Genomic DNA, 20,157 nt, shown 5'->3' on the forward strand with positions numbered 1-20,157 from the left:
TTACTTTGTACTAAACTAGTTTGCCTCTTATATGCCAAAGATGGTGTAAACTATCAGCTTGTTTATCTGCAACCAAGTTTTGAAGTGCTTTGCAAGAGCTAATACTAAAAATGAATATTTTCTATGTTAAAATTCCAAAACTTACATTATTAATTGTAGTAGCCAAAACAATAGTAATGCTCTTTTCTGTTTTAGTTTTTTGATTTTCAGAATTCATTTTTTAATTAGCAATGCAAAGAAGATGAATGATTTTATTTATTTATTTATTTATTTATTTTCTCAGTCCCAGTTTTAGACAGAAACTTAAGAAGGAACCAAAGGGAAACCTAAAGGATCAAGTATTTTTTTGCTCCAGATATCTGTTCTGTCAACTTTCTCTTGAAAAGGGAGTAAGGTTTGAATAGGCATTTGGCTGATTACAAGTAAATTCTAATCATCTAGTACAGTTTGAAGGAGCAGTGATTGATCTTGCCCCTTGTTACTGCATTTTGTTGAAGGAGCCTCTATGGATCATTTTGAGACAGCTGACCCATCTCAAGTTCTTGTGTGCCCTAAATTGACTAGATATGTGGGGCAAAGAGTTGAAAAAAGATTACAGTGCAGGCACTGCTTGGCTGTAGACAAACCAGTTGTGTATTACTAAACCTATTTTAGTCAGAAATTCAAAATTTTCTTCGTAATTGCCTGTTATTTTTGAAGCTAAGCTTGATTTTGACAGCCATTTAAAGTGTTAATGAGGCCACGGTATCACATTTCTTGTTCTGTCTTTCCGATCTGTGCAGGTTATGTTCAAGCATCAAAACAAGACAAGAAGTTCATGGCTTGTGCCCCAGACTACTCCTATGCTGCTCTGTGCGAGTGCTTGCGGCGAATTTTCATCTATCGCCAGCCAACTCCTCTGTCCACAGTTCTCTACAACAGGAAGGAAGGAAGACAAGTAGGACAGGTTGCTAAGCAGCTAGTAACAACTCTGGAAGCCAACGATCCAATCTTAGGCTTTCAGGCTACAAATGAAAGATTATTTGTTCTCACAACAAAAACCTTGTTTTTGATAAAAGTGAATGCTGGAAATTAATTAGTATATTTTGCTGTAGTTCATGTTTATTTGTTAAAGAAATGGCCAGGTAAATAATCTGAGGAGCTCAGTACATTTTGCTGAAGTTTAAAATAGAGATACTTTGCAGGGGAAACAGAATTTTTTCATTAGAACTTACAGGTAAGTCAGTGAGAGTTTTTCAGCTTCACTGTTGCTAAACTAAGCTTTTTTGGAGATGAATAAAAATGCCTTGCCTGCTAGCAGCTTTCTAGAGACTGCTGCTTGCATAAGAGAATAGATTTATGCATTTCTTTTTCCAGTGACCACTTGCTGGACTTCTGAAATTTGAGAACTCACTTCTAATTTTAACTAATAGTTTTACCTCTGAAAAAAGTCATCAGATAAAGAAAATACAGACTTGTGTTACAAGCATATAGTGTGCAATGTAAGGAATTGTATGTGATTAAAAGAAAAAATCCAAATTCACATACTGGCCAAAAAATAGTTTAACTCAAGTGGAATAATTTTATTGTATATCCAAATCAATAGTGTAAAATTCTGTGACTTACACATGTTCGTAATGGAATCTATTCACATTTTAAGAGATGCTGAAATAATTACCAGTAAAATTTTCTTAAAACTGAATAGGAGTGAATGCATTCAGTTGCTGGTGTTGATATGATTAAGAATACAGTAAGACTTTGATTCATACCATTCAATGTGTTATTTTCATTTCAAGATGTACTTAAATGACTAATTTACAATTAGAAAACAGCTAACAGAAAATGCACCTGAATTGTAACCTGAGATGGGAAAGTCAAAGGTTCAGCTGCTGCCTTAAATACCACCACAAATAATGTCACTTCTTAACTGTTCTGTACCCAGTGCATAAGTCCAGATGTGGTATGTGTCCAGTGCTATTGTGCACAGACCATGAGGATGCTTTAAAGTTGCTTTTTACCAAACAGGAGTGGATAATTTTGTTGAAAAACTGTTCTTGAATATTTTTTTCTTATTTTAAAGTGATCGTGTCAATAGAATTGAACCAAAAAGGGTCAGTTTTGACAATTCCACCTCCTCTCCATTTTTATTCTCATAGTTTACTTACAGCTCTATAGCAAAGGATGTCTAATGAGTAGATTTTGTGCTGTCAAAAAAGCTGCTTTGTTCTGTGGTACCAGAGTACTGAGAAACACAGTGAGTGTCCTGGGAGTTTGCATCTGTTAATATTATTTCCGACCTCTGCGAGAATATATTGAGAAGAAAATATCTTCTTTTTTATTACAGACTACCAAGTTCTTGATTTTAATTGTTTTCACTTGCCCATAAACTCTGCAGATTTGTATCAGTGAAATTGATTAAATGGTATGGTGGGAAGTTGAGAGGGAGATGAGCAGATGTCGTGCAGGAGATAAATAAAAGAAAAACCCTCCAAATTCAGCTTTCTGGGGAGCCTGATTTTTCTCCATTTTATGTCATTGTTATTTTGTGTATTCATTTGTGAAAAGTTTTTTGTTATCTGGGTGTGTTAAAATGGATTCCAACTGCAGACCTTCACTTCTCATGCATTTTTGTTTAAACTGTCTTGGAAATACTTGTTAAAAAGCCTCAGTGAATGTATGACTTTTAAAACTTTTGCGACTCAATTTCATGTTGAGTAATAATGACAAACAGACGTGGTAGAAATCATGTTGCAGTCCATGCAGCTGATTATTTTCCAGCATAAAATAAGTGCATTGAGATTTATATGAACGTTACTTAGTAACACTAGTATAGATGAGAATTTCAGGTCTTTATGAAATTCCTTCTTGATGTGGCATACATTTCTGGAAACATACTTCTGTTGTCTTCTGGAACACCTGAAGCAAAGTCAAGTAAAATAATCAGCTCTTCACAGACTGTTATAATCTGTAATGACTAAAAATATGCTTCCCCAATGTGTCCATTTCAGGGGATTTCTCATGGAACAACTGAACGTGGGGAAAGGTTCATCCCATGTTCCATGTTGCTCGTGTGTTCATGATTATGATGTTCTCAGAAAGGATTTATCAGTCTCTTTCATTTTGCTTTCTCTGTGAGTTAAGGACATAGTAAAAGATTTTCTGCCTTGAGGAACTGTGCATGCTATTGCAGAGCAAGCTGCTATAATTAAATGGCTGCAAGCCACAGGGAGACGCTTACTATCAGCATTTCCATTTCTGTGTTCAGTTAATTTTAAGGCTTATTTGTTTAGCGTATTATTGTGGGCATATACAGAGTAGAGAATTGGGATATTTAAGACACAGTTTTCTGAGAACCATTCTTTTTCTTTTTTTATAAAACTTCAAGAAGTAAAATCCTACATTTTAAGATGGTGCTTTCTGAGATGTCCCAATCACAATTTGTTTACAAAATTTCTGAGAAACTATTGGACTATTAAAAACTTGCGTTATTTATTTCAGTGTACTTTTGCAGTGTTTCACTTGGCTGTGTATTTGGAATGTATCGTGTATACTTCTACAAGTTTAAACGAAAAAATACCAAATTTAATAATAAAAGTTTTTTAATTGTTTTGAAGAATTTCTGTTTCTTTCAAATGCTCATCCTTCCTATGTTATTGAAACAAAATAGAGAAATAGAAATAAGCAGTCCCTTAAAATAATACTGATTATGTTAAGGAGTTTTCTATTGAGACAAAGTTCCATGGATTGTCAGCGCTGCAGGGTCATGCATGTTGCCAATACATGCACTGCTTCAATCTAGGTTCTTTGAAAACTCCTGTACTGTTTTTTAATTTTTTTTTTAATTATTATGTTGTTGTTTTTCTTCTTCCATGCATGTCCCATATCTGCTAATGTACAAATTTATGGAGATAATTGCTGGAGGGTGATGATTTGTATTCTTGTCTTAAAGTGTGCATTGCATTCTCTCATCCTTTGTCTTTGGTGTGTATGTCTGTGTACCAAATATCTAGATAAATGTTTCTAAACTGAATTGATTGAATTGGGCAGAGAGTGAAGAGTAGGAAGGGTTTGGTCTGTACATGTCTTATGTGAGAAAGTGGCTCTTCATTAATAAAACAACAGATGCTGAGAGAGTAGCAGATAAAATTGAAGCTTATATATATATTTTCTTCAGTTTGCTGTGCTTTGTTTCAATGATGGCCGTTATTACCACTATAACTTCTGAATTTCCTTCCTGTCTGTCAATTTACATTTTCCACTATCGTTATGCTGGCCAGAGCTTGAGCTGTGAGTGATTGTGCCTTTATGAGAGCAGATTTAAGAATGAGAAATATGCTCTGCAACAGCAGCTAGGAGAAAGGATTGAGAAATGTGGGAGAAGCAGCCCTGCCAGCCCCCAGTATCAGTGCAGGAGGAGAGCAGGAGGTGCTCCAGGCACAAGGTAGAACATTCCTGCAGCCCAGGAGAGGCCCGTGGTGGAGCAGGCTGTCTCCCTGCGCCGCACAGGCATCACACAGCTGATTTCTATGCGCAACCATGCAGGAGTTGGTGACGCAGCAATGCACGTGGCCTGGGGGAGATGCAGCCCATGGAGGAGCCCATGGTGAGACAGGAGGACTGGGGGAGCTGCCGCCTGTGAGGAACAGTGCTGGAGCAGTCTGCTCCTAAAGGATGGGCCCTGTGGTATGGACTCGCATTGGAGCAGTGCTTGAAGAACTGCAGCCAGCCTCTAGGAAGGATCAATTCAGGAAAGATGACACGATCTAGTCATTCTATGATCACCTATGATCTAGTCCTTCTACGATCTCCTTCTATGATCTATGACCATCTGGTAGATGAAGGAAAGGCTGTTGATGTAGTCTACTTAGTTTTCAGCAAGGCCTTTGACACTGTCTCCCACAGTATTCTGCAGAAGCTGGCAGCCCATGGCTTGGATGGCTGGATAAGGAACTGGCTGGAAGGCCTGGGCCCAGAGAGTGGTGGTGAAAGGAGCCAAATCCAGCTGGCGACAAGTAGTGTTCCCCAGGGGTCAGTGCTGGGGCCTGTCCTCTCCAATATCTTCTTTGATGACATGGATGAGGGCATTGAGTGCACCCTCAGTAAGTTTATGGATGACACCAATTTGGCTGGAAGTGTGGATCTGCCTGGGGGTAGCGAGGCCCTACAGAGGGATCTGGACAGGCTGGAGAGCTGGGCTGAAGCCAATGGGATGAGGTTCAATAAGACCAAATGCAGGGTCCTGCACTTTGGCCACAACAACCCCAGGCAACAACACAGGCTTGGGGCGGTGTGGCTGGAGGACTGCGTAGAGGAAATGGACCTGGGGGTATTGACTGATGCTCAACTGAACGTGAGCCACCACTGTGCCCAGGTGGCCAAGAAGGCCAATGGCGTCCTGGCTTGCATCAGGAATGGTGTTGCCAGCAGGAGCAGGGCAGTGATTGTCCCCCTGTACTCAGCTCTGGTGAGGCCGCACCTCGAGTTCCGTGTCCAGTTTTGGGCCCCTCACTGCAAGAAAGACATTGAGGCCTTGGAGCAGGTTCAGAGAAGGGCAACAAAGCTGGTGAGGGGTCTGGAACACAGGGCTTAAGAGGAGCGGCTGAAAGAGCTGGGATTGTTCAGTCTGGAGAAGAGGAGGCTCAGGGCAGACCTCATTGCTCTCTATAACTACCTGAAGGGAGGTTGTAGTGAGCTGGGGGTCGGCCTCTTCTCTCGTGTAACTGGTGATAGGACCAGAGGGAATGGCTTCAAGCTGCAGTAGGGGAGATTCAGGCTGGACGTTAGGAAATACTTCTCTGAAAGAGTGGTCAGGAGCTGGAATGGGCTGCCCAGGGAGGTGGTGGAGTCACTGACCCTGGATGTTCAAGGAACATTTGGACATTGTGTTGAGGGACATGGTTTAGTGGGTACTACTGGTGATGGGTGGATGGTTGGACTGGATGATCTTGAAGGTCTTTGGTGATTCTATGATTCTGTGACATCCTGTGGGAGGGACCTCATACTAGGCAGACTAGCGGCTGTGGAAGAAGAGACAGAGATGAAATGTTACAGCCTGACTGCAACCCCCGATCCCTTGTGCTGCTCAGGAGGAGGGAGAAGAGAGTAGTACTGTATTACAATCTCTTATGGTTATATTCCTTGTAGTTTGAACCCTAATGCCATGGGGATGCCAGTGCGTTGGTTGTTTGCTCTGTTCGTGTCTCCTTGATATTCAATCAATCAGAAAGTTAAAAAAAAAGAAAAGAAAAGAAAAATGTGAATTCAGCACATTTGAATGGGGTCACCATGTCTGTTTTTATGGCAGCAGCCTCTGAGCTCCATGTTTAAAACACTGGAAGGTCTCCAGTGCTGAAGCTACGGGAGCTACTTACCACAAAATTTCATGCCTACGTAGCTTTGAGTGTTCCAGCTCAGTTATCTAATGTTAATACGTCTCGATTTTCTATGGTAAGGAAAATAAATGAACTTGCTAACTGACTTTTATGTCCTTCTCATATTGTGGTGCACACAGTGCCCAAGGTGAAGCTGCACAGTGCAGAACAAGAGTGGGACAGCCCCCTCCAAAGCTCTCTCTGTCTCTCTCAAGTGGCACTGCAGAATTCCTGTAGTTAAGAACAGATGGACAGCAGTGCTTGTGTGTCCTCCATGTGTGTCCCCCATGTCTAATGCTCTTACCTGTGGGCAGCCATGACACTGGTGGGAGGCAGCACTGCTTTCCTTCTTGGCCACCATCTTGTTGTAGGGCCCCACTGTTTTTTTTTGTTTGTGGTGTTTTTTTTTCTCCATTAAAATACTTGAGAGAAAACAGGATGTATGAATGCTGACAACATTCACAGAAAGAGGGTATATTTTAAATAAATTGAGTATCATATGTGTTTATGTGTATGAAAGTGTGCACAGAAGTTGAGGACAGAAACAAGCCATATGGCAGTGGGTTACAAGTGGCTGCACTGCTTAGGGAAATTAGTAACTCCAGCCATTGATATACATGTGCCTACCAGAATTCAGATGTTCATATGCTGGTGCTTCAAGAAGCCAGGCAGAGAAATAAATAACCATTCGAAAGACAAAAAACTAACCAGCATCCAGATGAAATATATATATATATATATATATATCAGAGAATAAACCTTTAAAAATGACTTAAAAAAAAAAAAAAAGTCTGAACTTCTACTAAGAGTCTGAAATATGTTGCCTTTAGCTGCTTCAAAAGCATCTGTCTTCTGATGCTCACAGATTTTTTCACACTCTAAAAACATTTCATTAATATCAATATAGCTTCTGTTATTACTGAAGCAGAGTTGAAGATTCTTAGGAGCCATCACTCTTAACTGTTGACTTCAAAATACTTGCTTTCTCTCTTCATAAAAGGGAGAAGCACATTTATAGTACAAAATGCCTTCCTTCCACTTCCTTCCCATGCGTCTTTTCTTTGGCAGAAACACATTCTTCTTTCAGAAAAGAAATGTAGTGGAAGCCTTGCATGCAGGGATATTAGAAGCAAAGTTTTGTGTAGCTTTCACTTCAGGACACCTACTCCAGGAGCAGGGGAGTGGTCAAAAGATTACTGGGTCTGGATTTAGGCATTCTGCAAGCAAGCAATATTTTTTTCACTTTGGAGCAGAAGTAGATTGAAAGCTTATTCTCTCTTTGTCAGTAAGGATTCTGTGGTGGCTGGTTTCCCTGGAACCCTGTAAAATTAGTCTCAGCAGGCACCTGCTGAGGGGTCCAGCCAACTCTGCTATTGGAGCTTATTTTCTCTCCATGGTTAACGCTAGACCTGCTTGTTACAGCCCTGAGGTGGGAGCTGGATGGGGAATATTACAACAGCACATAAATGCCCTGGCCTGGCAAAGCTATGTGACGGTATGCTGGTTTTCGCTTCAACCAAGGGCTGTTTGCCATGGCCTGCATGAGTTGGATTTTTTAATATTGTTTTTTACTAGGAAAAGAAAAAAAAACATACATAGTAAGTAGTAACTATATGTCAAATTGTTTATTTAGATTTATTCTGAAAGAATATTAAAAATCCCATTGTATTAATGTCAGAGCAGTATCACTTGATTTATATGAAAATATGGTCAGATTCTAGATAAACAAAATTAACTTACTACCAGCGGCATTCAGTGTCTCCAGGAACCCAAACAAGCAGTTTCAGTAAGTGCATCAGTGAGTTATCAGAGAAATTAAAATTACTTCCCCTATGTAGCATTAGCCAAAGGTAGGGACTGACATGGGAGGCCCTTGCTGGCCCCTTGCAGCCTGAAAGGCAACCTAGAAGTGCTCCAGCCAGCTTCTGTTGTACCTCTGAAAGCAAAAGCCTATGATTTATAAACTCTTGTCTCCACCTTTCAACATCCTTCATCAACAAGGTAAATGGAAGTGAGGCCAATGAAGACTGAGTGTCCTATATTTTCGTCCACGTGTTTCTCTTCTGGCAAAGAAATAACCCTGGCTTCTCTAAATCCATGGTAATACGTTTCAGAGAAAACTCTGTTATTCAACACTGCAATATGCTAAGAGATTTATGGTTTTAGTTGCTTTATTTTTACATAAGCTTGTATTTTGTAATTCATAGTTCTTTTAACTTTTAGTTATAGGAGAATTTTAAGAAAGATGCTACTGTTATATTCCTGGAGTGCACTAAAAAGAATGTTGCCAGCAGGTTGAAGGAGGTTCTCCACTCCTACTTTGCTCTGGTGAGGCTGTGCCCAGTTCTGGGCTCCCCAGTTCAAGAAGGACGTGGAACTTCTAGAGAGAGTCCAGTAGAAGATCAGAGAGATGATGAGAGACCGGCAGTATCTTCTTTATGAGGAAATGCTGAGAGACCTGGGGCTGTTCATCCTGGAAAAGTCTGAGAGGGAATCTCATCTCTGTTTATAAATACCAGCATTCTGTGATTCAGGATTTATGCTATGTTTTGTTCATGTGTTCTTTTTTTTTTTTTTCTTTTCTTTTTAACCTCCGTTCTCATTTTCTGTGAAGTTCCGTGTTTGAATTTTGGAATTGTTCTTTGCCTTTTGCTACTGTTGAACTGTTTTCTGGGTAACAGAACATGACATTTTTACAATTTTACACTGGTTTCATGAGAGAATGCATTGCTACAACTTTCATTTTTACCTTTTAGGAGGAAATATTTTCACTTTACAAACTGTGGCTAAAATCTTGCTCCCAGTGAGCAGAGCTACTGGTGTGACTGTACTCCTGAAGTCACTGTATCACAGAACCATTGAGTTGGAAGGGACCTCTGGAGATCACTGTCCAACCAGGGTTCCCTAAACCCTGACTGTATCCACTAATATATATTATTTTCCTCCCCCTCTACTTCATGCTGGGAAAGAATAGTTTACTTTAGTGGATGAAATCTGTGTACTATCGTCCTTCAATTTCCTAATAGTCTACTGCTTCCTATAATTGTGAAACACCTTTCAGTCACATTCATTGTGGAAATTGTCCCTAAATTTCTCTAGATATTCAAGATGAACACTTGTTTCAAGAACAGCTCTGTGTTCATTGAGACAAATCGTATTGGTTTGAGGTTCCCTCTGATACCCCGCAAACCTGAGAAATGAGAAGATACCCATATGAACCCTTGGGCAGAGTGAAATGCATTTCTGCTAGTACAAACCCAGCACTCCAAGAAATAACCAATATGATTGTCACTTGCTCATCTCACATTTCTCCAAGAAATCTGTTATTCTGCACATGCTGCTCATCCCACAACCCTTCACTGTCAGCTGGACAGTAGGCTCAGCTCAGCTGCATGTTTGTAACTGTAAACCAGCTTATTTCTTTCTGATGCACTCTTGTTCTTGCCTACTACCACTGTGACCTCTGAAGCACAATTCTGGACCTCATAATCCTCACTCCACTCCCTCAGTCCTTGTGTAGCAAGCAAGATATGTGATTGCTGAAGCTTGCTCACTAAGTCAACACTGGGGCTAGGTTTACATTAGAATAACTTGTGTTCACCAGTGCTTTTTTACACACGCAAATCATCTGTCATTTTATTTTTTCTGTTTCCCTCTCGGGGAGGGCATATGCATTGCATTTATCTGCAGATAAAATAGCTATGCATATCCATTATGACTCTACTTGTACTCTTTTGTATTGACTTAGTTGTCCATCAACAATCATATTCAATATATTCAATAGTCACTCTGTACAGATGTAATCTCCTCTGGCCCAGCAGAGAACTGCTATACTGCTATTTTGCTTTATTGTTATATTGTTATTCCAGCTGCTTTGTACTGCGTGTTGTCAGTTGAGGAGTTTCTAGTCAGTCTTTCTCTCGGCATTGGGCTGTACAGAGTTTTGAATTTTGTTGTACTTGTGAGAGTGGGATGTGTCTGGATCCATCTCAAAGGAAGCCACTTGTAAATCATCAAGCAGTTAATGCAGACACCATTAAAATGTGATGCCTTTAGAATCTAAGGATCTCCGACTAAATTAAATTAAAATTAAATAGGAATAAGGATGTTAAAAAGGAGTTTAGTTTTTCTGCCCATGACATGAGTGTCCATCTTCATCTTTTGGAAATGCTTCATTATCCTTGAAGCCTGGGGTCTTCGTAACCCAGTTATCTCTCTTGCAAACTGTAACTGCTCAAAAGCCATCAAAAAATCTGTCAGATTAGCCCTATGTCAGATTAGCTGTATTAGCCCATAGTTCACTATGGATTGAGAGTTTTTTGCCAATGGGGTGTTTAAAATATAAGATTTATTGATTCCTATTTCTGCACATCTGCTATTGTTCTTGCTGATAAATAAGAAATAGGTGTATTACATGACAAAGTGTTTTTTTTTCATTTTTCTTTTTTTTTTTTTCTTCAAGGTTTTAAACACAAGTCTGTGGAGCTGTGACACATTTTCTCTGCTGACTAGGGTGGAGAGAAGGGCAAAAAGGAATCATGTACCTGTTAGACCATATCTCTCATGGGCTGGATTTTCCCTTGGGGTCAAATACTATTGACACAGGATTAAAAAAACGGAATGTTAAAGCTTGTTCTCTTTCAGGCTGCTGTGATATTGACTTAAATGAGCAGTGCCAAGGTGCTAGCAGGTCAGCTGGTGAAACAGAGGTAGGAGTTGCCTTTTCCCTGCTGCCTCAAGCAACACAGGTTTTATGCCAGATTATGGCACTTTGTAGCTAAGGTATCTCCCTTTTGGAAAGGATTCAGGCTTGCTTATTTACAGTCAGATTTAGTCTTTCTAGGATGAAGCAAAAGGAGTGCTGAGGAACTGGTTATAAGCCAGCATTGTTAACAGATGAGCTCTGGAACTCAGCACTGCAGGCACCTATGAAAGAAAGAGGAAGGACTGTTTGACAAATGCCATGAGAAGTAAATTAGTACTTTGCACTCGCAGTAAATTACATTTAAAAAGGCGCTTGATCAACAGTGTGAAACATTCCTTAGTGAAGTGGTAGTTATTGTGGAGAATACCCAATTCCAGCACTGCAGAAGTTGTACTAAATTTAGGCCATAAATGGGGACTGGAGACACTGTCTCCTCCGGCTCTCCTCTTTGTTTTTAGAGTTAGGTGTTTCCGATGTCAGAAATGGTGTTGCTCTAAAGACCTGGAGTTGAAAATACAGCTTTTCTGGAAAGGCCTCTCAGCAGGTCTCCACCAACGCCTCCACACAGATCTGGCCTGTGCCTGTTGCTGTTTGCTGGGAAGCCATGGATGTCCCTGCCTGCTCCATCCATCTTCACCTTTGGGACCAGAGGTGCATTCACTCAGGGGGAAATTCTCAGATGGGAGACTCTTTCTCTTTTCTGCTGTCAGAGCAAAACAAAATATTAAAAGCAGTGGAAACTGGGACATAATTTTCATGTGTCTTTATTGGCACAAACCAGCCACTGGAGCTCACTGGGCTACTAAAAAGACCTGAGAGGAGAAAGAAAAAAAGATCAATCCAAGCCTGAGAAGATACACAAAAGAGAAGATCTTTCATGTCTTAGAATTATCACAACTGTAGAGATTAAACACATTAGCCCTGTTTTTGTAACTTGTGGAAAGTTCAGTTTTTCTTTTGTTGCATCAAGAAAGATGGATCTCAGAAAGCTGATTTATTCTCTCTCTCTCTTCTTTATTTTCAACTCTTTTTTTCCCCGGATAAAATTGGTTTATTTTCTGTGGTATGCTTAGTGATAAAAAAGACTACACCTAGGACAGTGCATAGTACCTATTCATTTTCCATGAGAGAAATCTTTGATCCTGTGACATGAAATGGCTTTTGAGTACCATTTGCAATTGTTGATCATTGAATTGTGGGCAGATGAATATTTTTCAAGAAGAGCAGAGGATGCTGTCAGCAGAATTTTAAAACATGCATTCTTAGTTTCCTTTTTGCCTGGTTTTCTGTTGTGACTGATTTCTACCCAGTTCAGCAGCGACAATAAGACTGCCACAAAACAGGACTTAAAATAAGCTCCTGGGAAAAGAAACCCTAAATATGTCACAGCTCAGACAAAGATATCCATCAGAGCTGCTTTTCTTTCATGCCAGTATTAGGAAGTCTCTGAAATAGTTCTGTAGGAAACAAAACTGATTTCTTTGTTCTAAATACCTGTGGAGCAACTTGTTTCCAAGTGTGTGCATATCATTGGTTAAATAATTGAAAGCAGAGAGGCGTAATTTGAGTCCAGTGTTTAGCATTACTGACTTGCATGAGGACAGTAAGGATTGAACAATATGGATTTATACTGGAGGCAAGTTTTTAAAAAGGATGATGATGCAGATTAGCTTTAGCTGGCCTTGAAAATCAGCCACTATTGTGGAAATCTCAGAAACTCAACATTTCATAAAATAGTCTGAGGAATTCCCTGTCCTGGGAATCTGATCTCACTGCATGAAATGTACAACTTCCATGTCCTTGTGTTGCAGCCAGGAGGGATGTGCGCACATTCCATTAACACTGAGTGCGAGAAGGGAGTGTGAGCTGACGCACAACTACATAGATGAACTCTGCCTCCCCGTTCTGTATATACTGGCACAGATGAAGTGCAAGAGGATTTTCAGACTAGGTGTGGACTAAAGAATAGGAGTGCCTCTGCTCTGGTTAATGGCTTGGCTACACCTAATGAAGTGTAATGAAGCACCCAACACTCTTTGTTTAGAGAGATAGTCTTTATTTACTGACTGACAAGAGTGCTTTTTCAGGCTCTCTTGCAGCAGTGATGACAGGAAAACAACACAAATTACATTCTACATTATCAAAACAAAATAACCAGCCAATTATCTAGGTCTGAAATTAATTAAACCTCAGCCTTTCCAGATCCTGACCCAGTTTCCTGTTAATTTTTTGTTTTCCTTCTCTGCTGCTCATATCTGTTTCCTATCATTCAGTTCTGGATATTATCTGTTCTGCCTTGCAGGTCTTTGATGTTAGGCTTGTGTCCTGCTACTTAACCCTGATCTTTCTTGGAGAATCCCTTCCCCAGGCATCTCCTCTCTGCCTGGCAAATGTTTGGAGTCTGAACAGTGCAAGAGTCTCAGGCCAATTGCAAATCACAAAGCTATCTTAACAGATGATGATGACAGGATGGTAGAGATGGTAGGAAATCTTTCAGGAGTATCTCCCTTGTGCCCAGTGCATTGTTAGCCACCACGTCCCAAGCAGTGTGACTTTTATTGTGTCTTCTCTCATTTCACTCCTCTGCTTTCATTCTGTCTCTGGAAGGAACGCAGCAATGAAATCAGTATAGATATTGTGCTTTACACTCTTTATTAGTGCTCTCTGGGACAGATCTCACTCTTCTTGTGGTGTGCTGCTCATTGTAAAGGACTGTTCTGCCCCTCTGCTCCCAAGCCAGCCACCCAGATAATGACTGGCACCCAGTTATGGCCACCAGGGCTGCAGTTTCTGATGGCACTCAAAATGTAATGATTCAGCTGCTATACTTAACATACATGTTTGTAGGGCACCTGAGAGGCAGTTCAGCATGAGGAGATTTAAGTTTTATGAACAGTTGTGCATCATTTTTATAAAGAGAAGAAAGGCAATTCTTACTCATTTTATTTTTTTTCTGGCTGATGTTGTGTATGTGAAGGAAAGGAAGAGAAATTCCTTTGAGGAGAGAAAAGAGAAGAGACATTTGATAACAAAAAGTCCAGATTGAAAGCAAGCCAACAGGGAAGCAATTTTCCCAAATTATAGCACCAGATAGCAGAACTTATTTTGAACTCAACGTTGTTAAAATTGTGTGCTTTTCTCTTCCAAAGTTTACATGTGATGCTACCCATCTCAGAAAATACAAGATTGCTAAATGGTAATTGAATGTTTTATAAGGAGATTTATCAGTAGAGGCACTGCTGCACAGTGAAAGCACAGTTAATGCCTTCATTGCTGAGAGATAGGGAAGCATGCCAATACCTGGCTGTCAAACATAGATTTAACTGTAAGGTAAACAGACAGGAAAATCCACCTTCTGAGAGGTAAATAGCTTCCAGAGAACTATCACAAATCTGTTTAGAAATGTTTTTGCTGTTTTCAATTGGAAGTGTTTCAGGGAGGAAGTATTATAATTTTCTGAAGCAGGTGCACCCATTCTTATGGATTTATTTTTAATCTTTCCAGGCTGAAACAGATGGAATCTCGAAGGAGCACTGTCAATGTTTAAGTGACATCTTTCCCCAACTTCAATTAATTTGAAAAACTAAACTTCTAATAGGGAAAAACAAACCTAATTCAAAGCCTAGATACTTATGAGGCTCTTCCTTTCTATCTTGACAGAGTCTTCAAGCTGCTGATATGTAAATATTTTGCAAATTAGGCCCTGAGTATCTTGTTTTCCGCAGGAAAACGTTGAATTCTAAATATTCAGTAAAGTAAACATAAACGCAACCAGACAGTCTGCAACTCTGATTAGTCATCCAAGCATAAGCATTTTGCAGCTTTCGTTACTCATTCAGTTGATTTTCTAATTCTAATACAAAATGATAATATTTATAGTAAAATTTAGGCAAAACTTTGATTAGAAAACACTGCAGATGGAGGTTTGTTTCCTCTTCTCAGGAGACCAGATGTGCTCTGGTACATTTGGTGCTACACCATAGAAAATTGAATATATTGACTCTACCATGAAGAAAACTACAATAGTTTTTCGTGTAGAAAATTCATCTGTTTAGATTAAATTTATTGTAGACAACACATCACCATAGTTCTAAAAGCTCTAGAAATAGCATCAGAAATTTTAGTTGGCATTCAGTGCAGCTAAGGCCTGCCTCCAGTAAAAGGCCTCCCATAAAACCACTGTTAATATACACAGGCTTTAGCGGTTAGCCTGATAAGATATACATTATAAATTTGCATTTGGCTTCACTCTTGATGGTAGCTCTCTTACATACTTAGCCTGTTCCTGTGGCATATTTAAATATGTCACTTTGAAGAATTATCTTTTGGGTACTACCATAGAGGGAATTAAAATAATTTATTTCCCATCTGAATTTTTTTCCATGCGATGTTTTATTTCCCACTGTGTGTCCAATACATTCAAGCAGCCTGGTTGCTCCTGGCACAATCTTAGAGTAATAGGTTTCTGAAATATTGACAGAGGTCCAGTTTTTTGGGCCAAAACCAGAATCAGAAGAATCTGATTTTTTACAGCTGTCATTAAGTGGAAAGAGAGAGTTTAATTTTGTTATGATTATGAGAGGAATGGAGAGTTAATACCTTTGAAAAAGAGGATTCTATTGATAAAAGAAAGGTAGTAAATTCATTTACTTTCTGTGAAAAGAGAGGTGTGTGCCTCTCTCACAAACTAGATGAGAAGATGATTTCTAGCTTTGGACCCAAGGGCTGCCAAATGGCCTATGTCCATGCCGTATAAATTCTCTGACTCCCACAGAGAGTGTGGCAACACTGACAGTGCATGTGGGACTGTAACTTCCCATGGCATGAGATATGCTCCAGAGACTCTACTACAACAACCTTACCAGTGCCTATGGGGCAGAAGAGTGCCCTTTCCTGTGCTGTGCTGCTGCTCAATTCACTGCTATCCACTGTGTGCAAGTATCACCTGCAGAACAGCTTTTTGGAGTAGATCAGGCCTCTATTATCCCAAATTGCTGACTGTATTTTCTGCAGGCTCTGGGAGCTATCTCCTGTTACTATTTATTTGCTTTCATATAGTTACTGTCCAGAATTTGAAAAAGCTCTTTGTGGACAGGATAGTTGCATTTCATTGCCACAGGACTTCTTTCTTCTGTAGAGTTGTCAGGGGAACTGCATTGTTGTGTTCTAAAATTGATATAAACTCAACATATGCCCATCACAGACAGGAACTGTCACGCCTCACAAATCATCCTTGTTGGATAGATGGCATTTATTTTAGATGCTGCTTGCTTCCTGGGCTTGTTTTTTTTTGTGTTTTTTTGTTTTTTTTTTTTTTTGGTTTTTGTTTCACTTGCAACTATAAAACAAGTGAAGTATTCATGTAAGAATCTCTTATTGTAATCTTATTTTCATTATTTCCTATTTAGATATATCCAACTTATTGAATATAAATTGTGGCTAGCAATGAGAAGGAGCATTTATGTACCACTCACTTCATAGAAATTTATTGTGTGAGATTGCTATTATTTTTGTTATTCCTTGTGTTCTATCTTGCCCCACACTTTGATCTTTCAAGCTTTTGTTCTCTGCACCTCTGAATTACAAATGTGTACACAGTAGAAATATCTCACCATCTGATGGAATACAATTCACTCAGGATACAGAATTGCCAACACAGAAGCAGCTTTCTTTTCCCTTAATACTTTTTCTGGTTTAAATTCAAACACTAAATTTTACAGTAAGCCCAAGAGTTCTCTGGGTTAATGTGACAGAGTTCAGTGCATCACTTCATGATAGAAAGGAAAAAGCTTCATCAGACAGGTCCAATCTGTGTAAGTCAGCATCTTTGCGTGAGTGTATGTCTGTAGAGTGTTTTGTGATATACCACTATATCACTTTTGGAAACGATATCAAATAGTGAGTGAAAGTGCATTTATTTCAGGATGGGAACTCAGCAAGGTACAGGGGTACAGGATGCTGTGGCCCTCGGGAACCTTTCTGCAGCTGATGCTTGATGCTCTGCAACTGCTGAGCTCTTGCTCCCTGGATTCAGTGTAGGACCCTTAATCTAAGATGTGATCACCACTCTGTGCCGTCTTCAGGACAAGTTAATGCAGAGTTTCAGTATTCTGTAGCTCTGCCTGTATCTTAATTCCAAATATCTAATGATTCACCGTTTTCATATAAGTGGTAAAAAAGTGTATACCTTTCAGTGTCTGTAGGTGCTGTTTCTAAATGAGCTTGAAGTTCTGGCTCTCTGTCCCATGAATGATTTAAAAATAATAATCACTTTACAAATTACATTAAGGAGCAATTGTAAGAACAAACTACAATTCATGTCACAAGTAGAAATGAAGTCAAAGAGAGGCAAGCTGTACTCTTGCAGTATTTGGCATTTATAATTTAATCTCCTCTTCTGAAGTACTACCCATGTTTTAATAAAAGTGCTTCCCATCATATGTACATTCTTTTGTTTTCATAATAGATTTAGTGACTGCATTCACCCCTCTGCGCTGTCATCAGTGACTGCAGCTGAAACTAAGTGCTGCTAATAATTTTTACTTGCCTTTATTGATGTCTTCCCCGATGTTCCATCCAGCAACATTTTTCTAACATTGACCACTTCCAACAGAGCAGGAAGACTGTACTAGGAACAAAGAAATCAACAAATAAATAAAAAAGAAGAAATTGCATTATTTCTATTTCACAGACTGTGAGTCTTCTGTGGACCCAGTACATGACCCATTTGTACAAAAAAAAAAAAAAAAAAAAAAAAAAAAGAAAAAAAAGAAAAAAAGGAGAAAATCTATAGAAAAGCCTGATTCACTGAATGTTCTACCATGTTTTTCAGATGTGTCCCACAAACCATGCAAGCTGACTATCGAGACTAGTTTTCCAGGTGATTTCAGACAGGGTTGAAGAGGTTTCCCAAGGCAAGGTAACAAATCCATGGCAGTACTCATTGTGAGAAGGGGAGCAGATGTTTTTTTTTTTCACCAAGTTTATTTCTGACCTGCATTTGCCTATCAGAATGACTACAAGAAACAGTATCACTGCGTTCATGCCTGCAAAATGTTACCCTGTAGTTAAAATCAGGTTCCCAAAGTTTCGTGTAGCCCAGCCACGTTTGCTACTGAAGTTCACTCAGGGATGGTTTGGGATGGTACTAGCCCTTTGTTGTAGTTAAGATTTTCTCAGATTAATCAGACGTACTCTTGGGAGCCAGAGGCAACCTGGGAAATAGCTCTGAGAGGTGAGAAATGCTACACTCAGCTTCAGCAGTGTTCTCATCCCATATTTATTCCACTTCCACATGAGAAGCAATGGCATCATTTAACGCTACACATGGGGTGTAAATCATGAGTTGCTCACAGCCTCCAGAGCTGTATCCTGTCTTTCTTCTGCTCTCTAAAGCTAATGTCCTCACCACAGTATTGGCAAAAGGTACTTGTTTCATAGAATGACAGGATATCCCAAGTTGGGTGGGACGCAGAGATACCATTTTGTCCAACTCTTGGCTCCACACAGGGCCACCCAAAATTCAAACCTTATGTCCAAGAATGTTGTCCAAACACTTGTACTCCACCAGCTTGGGGCCATGACCCTGGAGAACCTGTTCCAGTTCCCAAACACACTCTGGTGAAAATCCTTTTCCTAATATCCAACTTGTCCTTCACCTGTAGCAGTGCCATTCCCTCAGGTCCTATCAGTGGTCATGAGACAAAAGACAGACAAGTTCCTCCTCCTCCTCCTCTTTAAAATATTGCCCAGGTGACACGTCTACCTGTAAGTCCTCTCTGATCTCTCTATAGGAGACGAATCCACCATTCGTCAGAACTCAGTGCTCACTCTTACAGTAAAATCAGAAAGTGGCATATATCTTAACCAATTTGTGACCTTTACTTGCCCTTCTTCCTAAACCTATACTGTTGTGCTTCCCTTTGTCTTCTCCCATGACTAAACCTTTAACTCGCGTTGAGTTCATCCCTCTTTGTGTAAACTTTTTGTGCTTTTCCTTCATTCACTTTCCTCCACCTTTAGCATACCACGCTAGCAAATATGCATATGTTCTTTGTTAAAAAAGTCTTGAGTGCTAGCCAGATTTTATGCCGCTGATATGACAGTTTTGCCAAACAAGCAAACACTAATTATGTAACAAATTGTGGTGCAAATTCTTCTTTCCCTCATCTAGTGTCAAGTATCATTCATAAACAAATCTGTGCTGCATGTAGTCCAGTTTTCCTGATAGCTATATTCCCTTGAGCAGTTCAGTTGATCTGAAAACAAGCTGGCCAGAAATTCCTTCAGCTTGGCAGGCTGTTGATGTGCATTGCAACCCAGTTTGTTTTATGAGGAGTAGAAATACACTGTGATTTTTACACCCTGCTCCAAGCTTTCCCTCTCCAGAGGGGCAGTGAGGGCCAGCAGTGAGAAAAGGAGCACTGTCACAATCTGTCAGACTTTAAAAGAAACAATTCTAAAATCCCCAGAGAGTTCGTCTGCATTTCAGGATGTACTACCTTGAGTGGTTTGAGAAATAATACATGGCCATGGACCATAACAACATCCAAGGCACACTAGGTAGGAAGAATATAAGTTAGAAAAGTAGTTAGAATTATCTAGAACAAAGCTGTTACAAAGTTATAACAGTGTGTAATATATAGGCTTGATTGGGTTGTTATTTCATTTCATGTCATATTTAATCTCATTTAACTCATTTTTTCTTTAGAAGCTGTAGTATTTTTGACACCTTGATAAGGTAGCAAAGACTTTTACTTACTTTTAAAGGTATTTATGATTTTAGACAAGAACAGTGAAGAAGCTATAGAGGAGCTGTCCTGTGTGCCCAAAGACACAAAGCTAATTCTAAGTTTAAAGAATGTTCAATATGAGTGATGGATGGAAAGAGGAGAAGATAGCCAGAAATAAGGACAAAACTGGATGAGGCTGGGTGCAGTAGTTGAGAAGTTTCTGTACATGATGAGGAAGCATAGTTTCCTTGAGTTTGGCTGTGATCAAGTTTACTTTCTTTATGGTAGCCCATATGGTGCTGTGTTTTGGATCTGTCATTGCAACTGCATTGATGGCACATGAGTGTTTGACTATTGTTTTCTCTTTTTA

The 20,157-nt window shown here is 39.6% G+C and overlaps 1 protein-coding gene across 1 annotated transcript in view; it reads left to right on the plus strand.

Moving 5' to 3' along the window:
• The window catches only part of NUDCD1 (NudC domain containing 1), a 28,104-nt gene extending 24,509 nt beyond the window's left edge, over positions 1-3,595 (plus strand). The window contains exon 10 of the mRNA XM_048939509.1: positions 783-3,595. Coding sequence (XP_048795466.1) covers positions 783-1,075 — 293 coding nt within the window. The 3' untranslated portion in view covers positions 1,076-3,595. The remainder of the gene's footprint in view (positions 1-782) is intronic.
• Positions 3,596-20,157: the final 16,562 nt, after the last annotated feature.

Source organism: Lagopus muta, chromosome 3 (genome assembly GCF_023343835.1).
Source record: "Lagopus muta isolate bLagMut1 chromosome 3, bLagMut1 primary, whole genome shotgun sequence".
NCBI lineage: Eukaryota > Metazoa > Chordata > Aves > Galliformes > Phasianidae > Lagopus > Lagopus muta.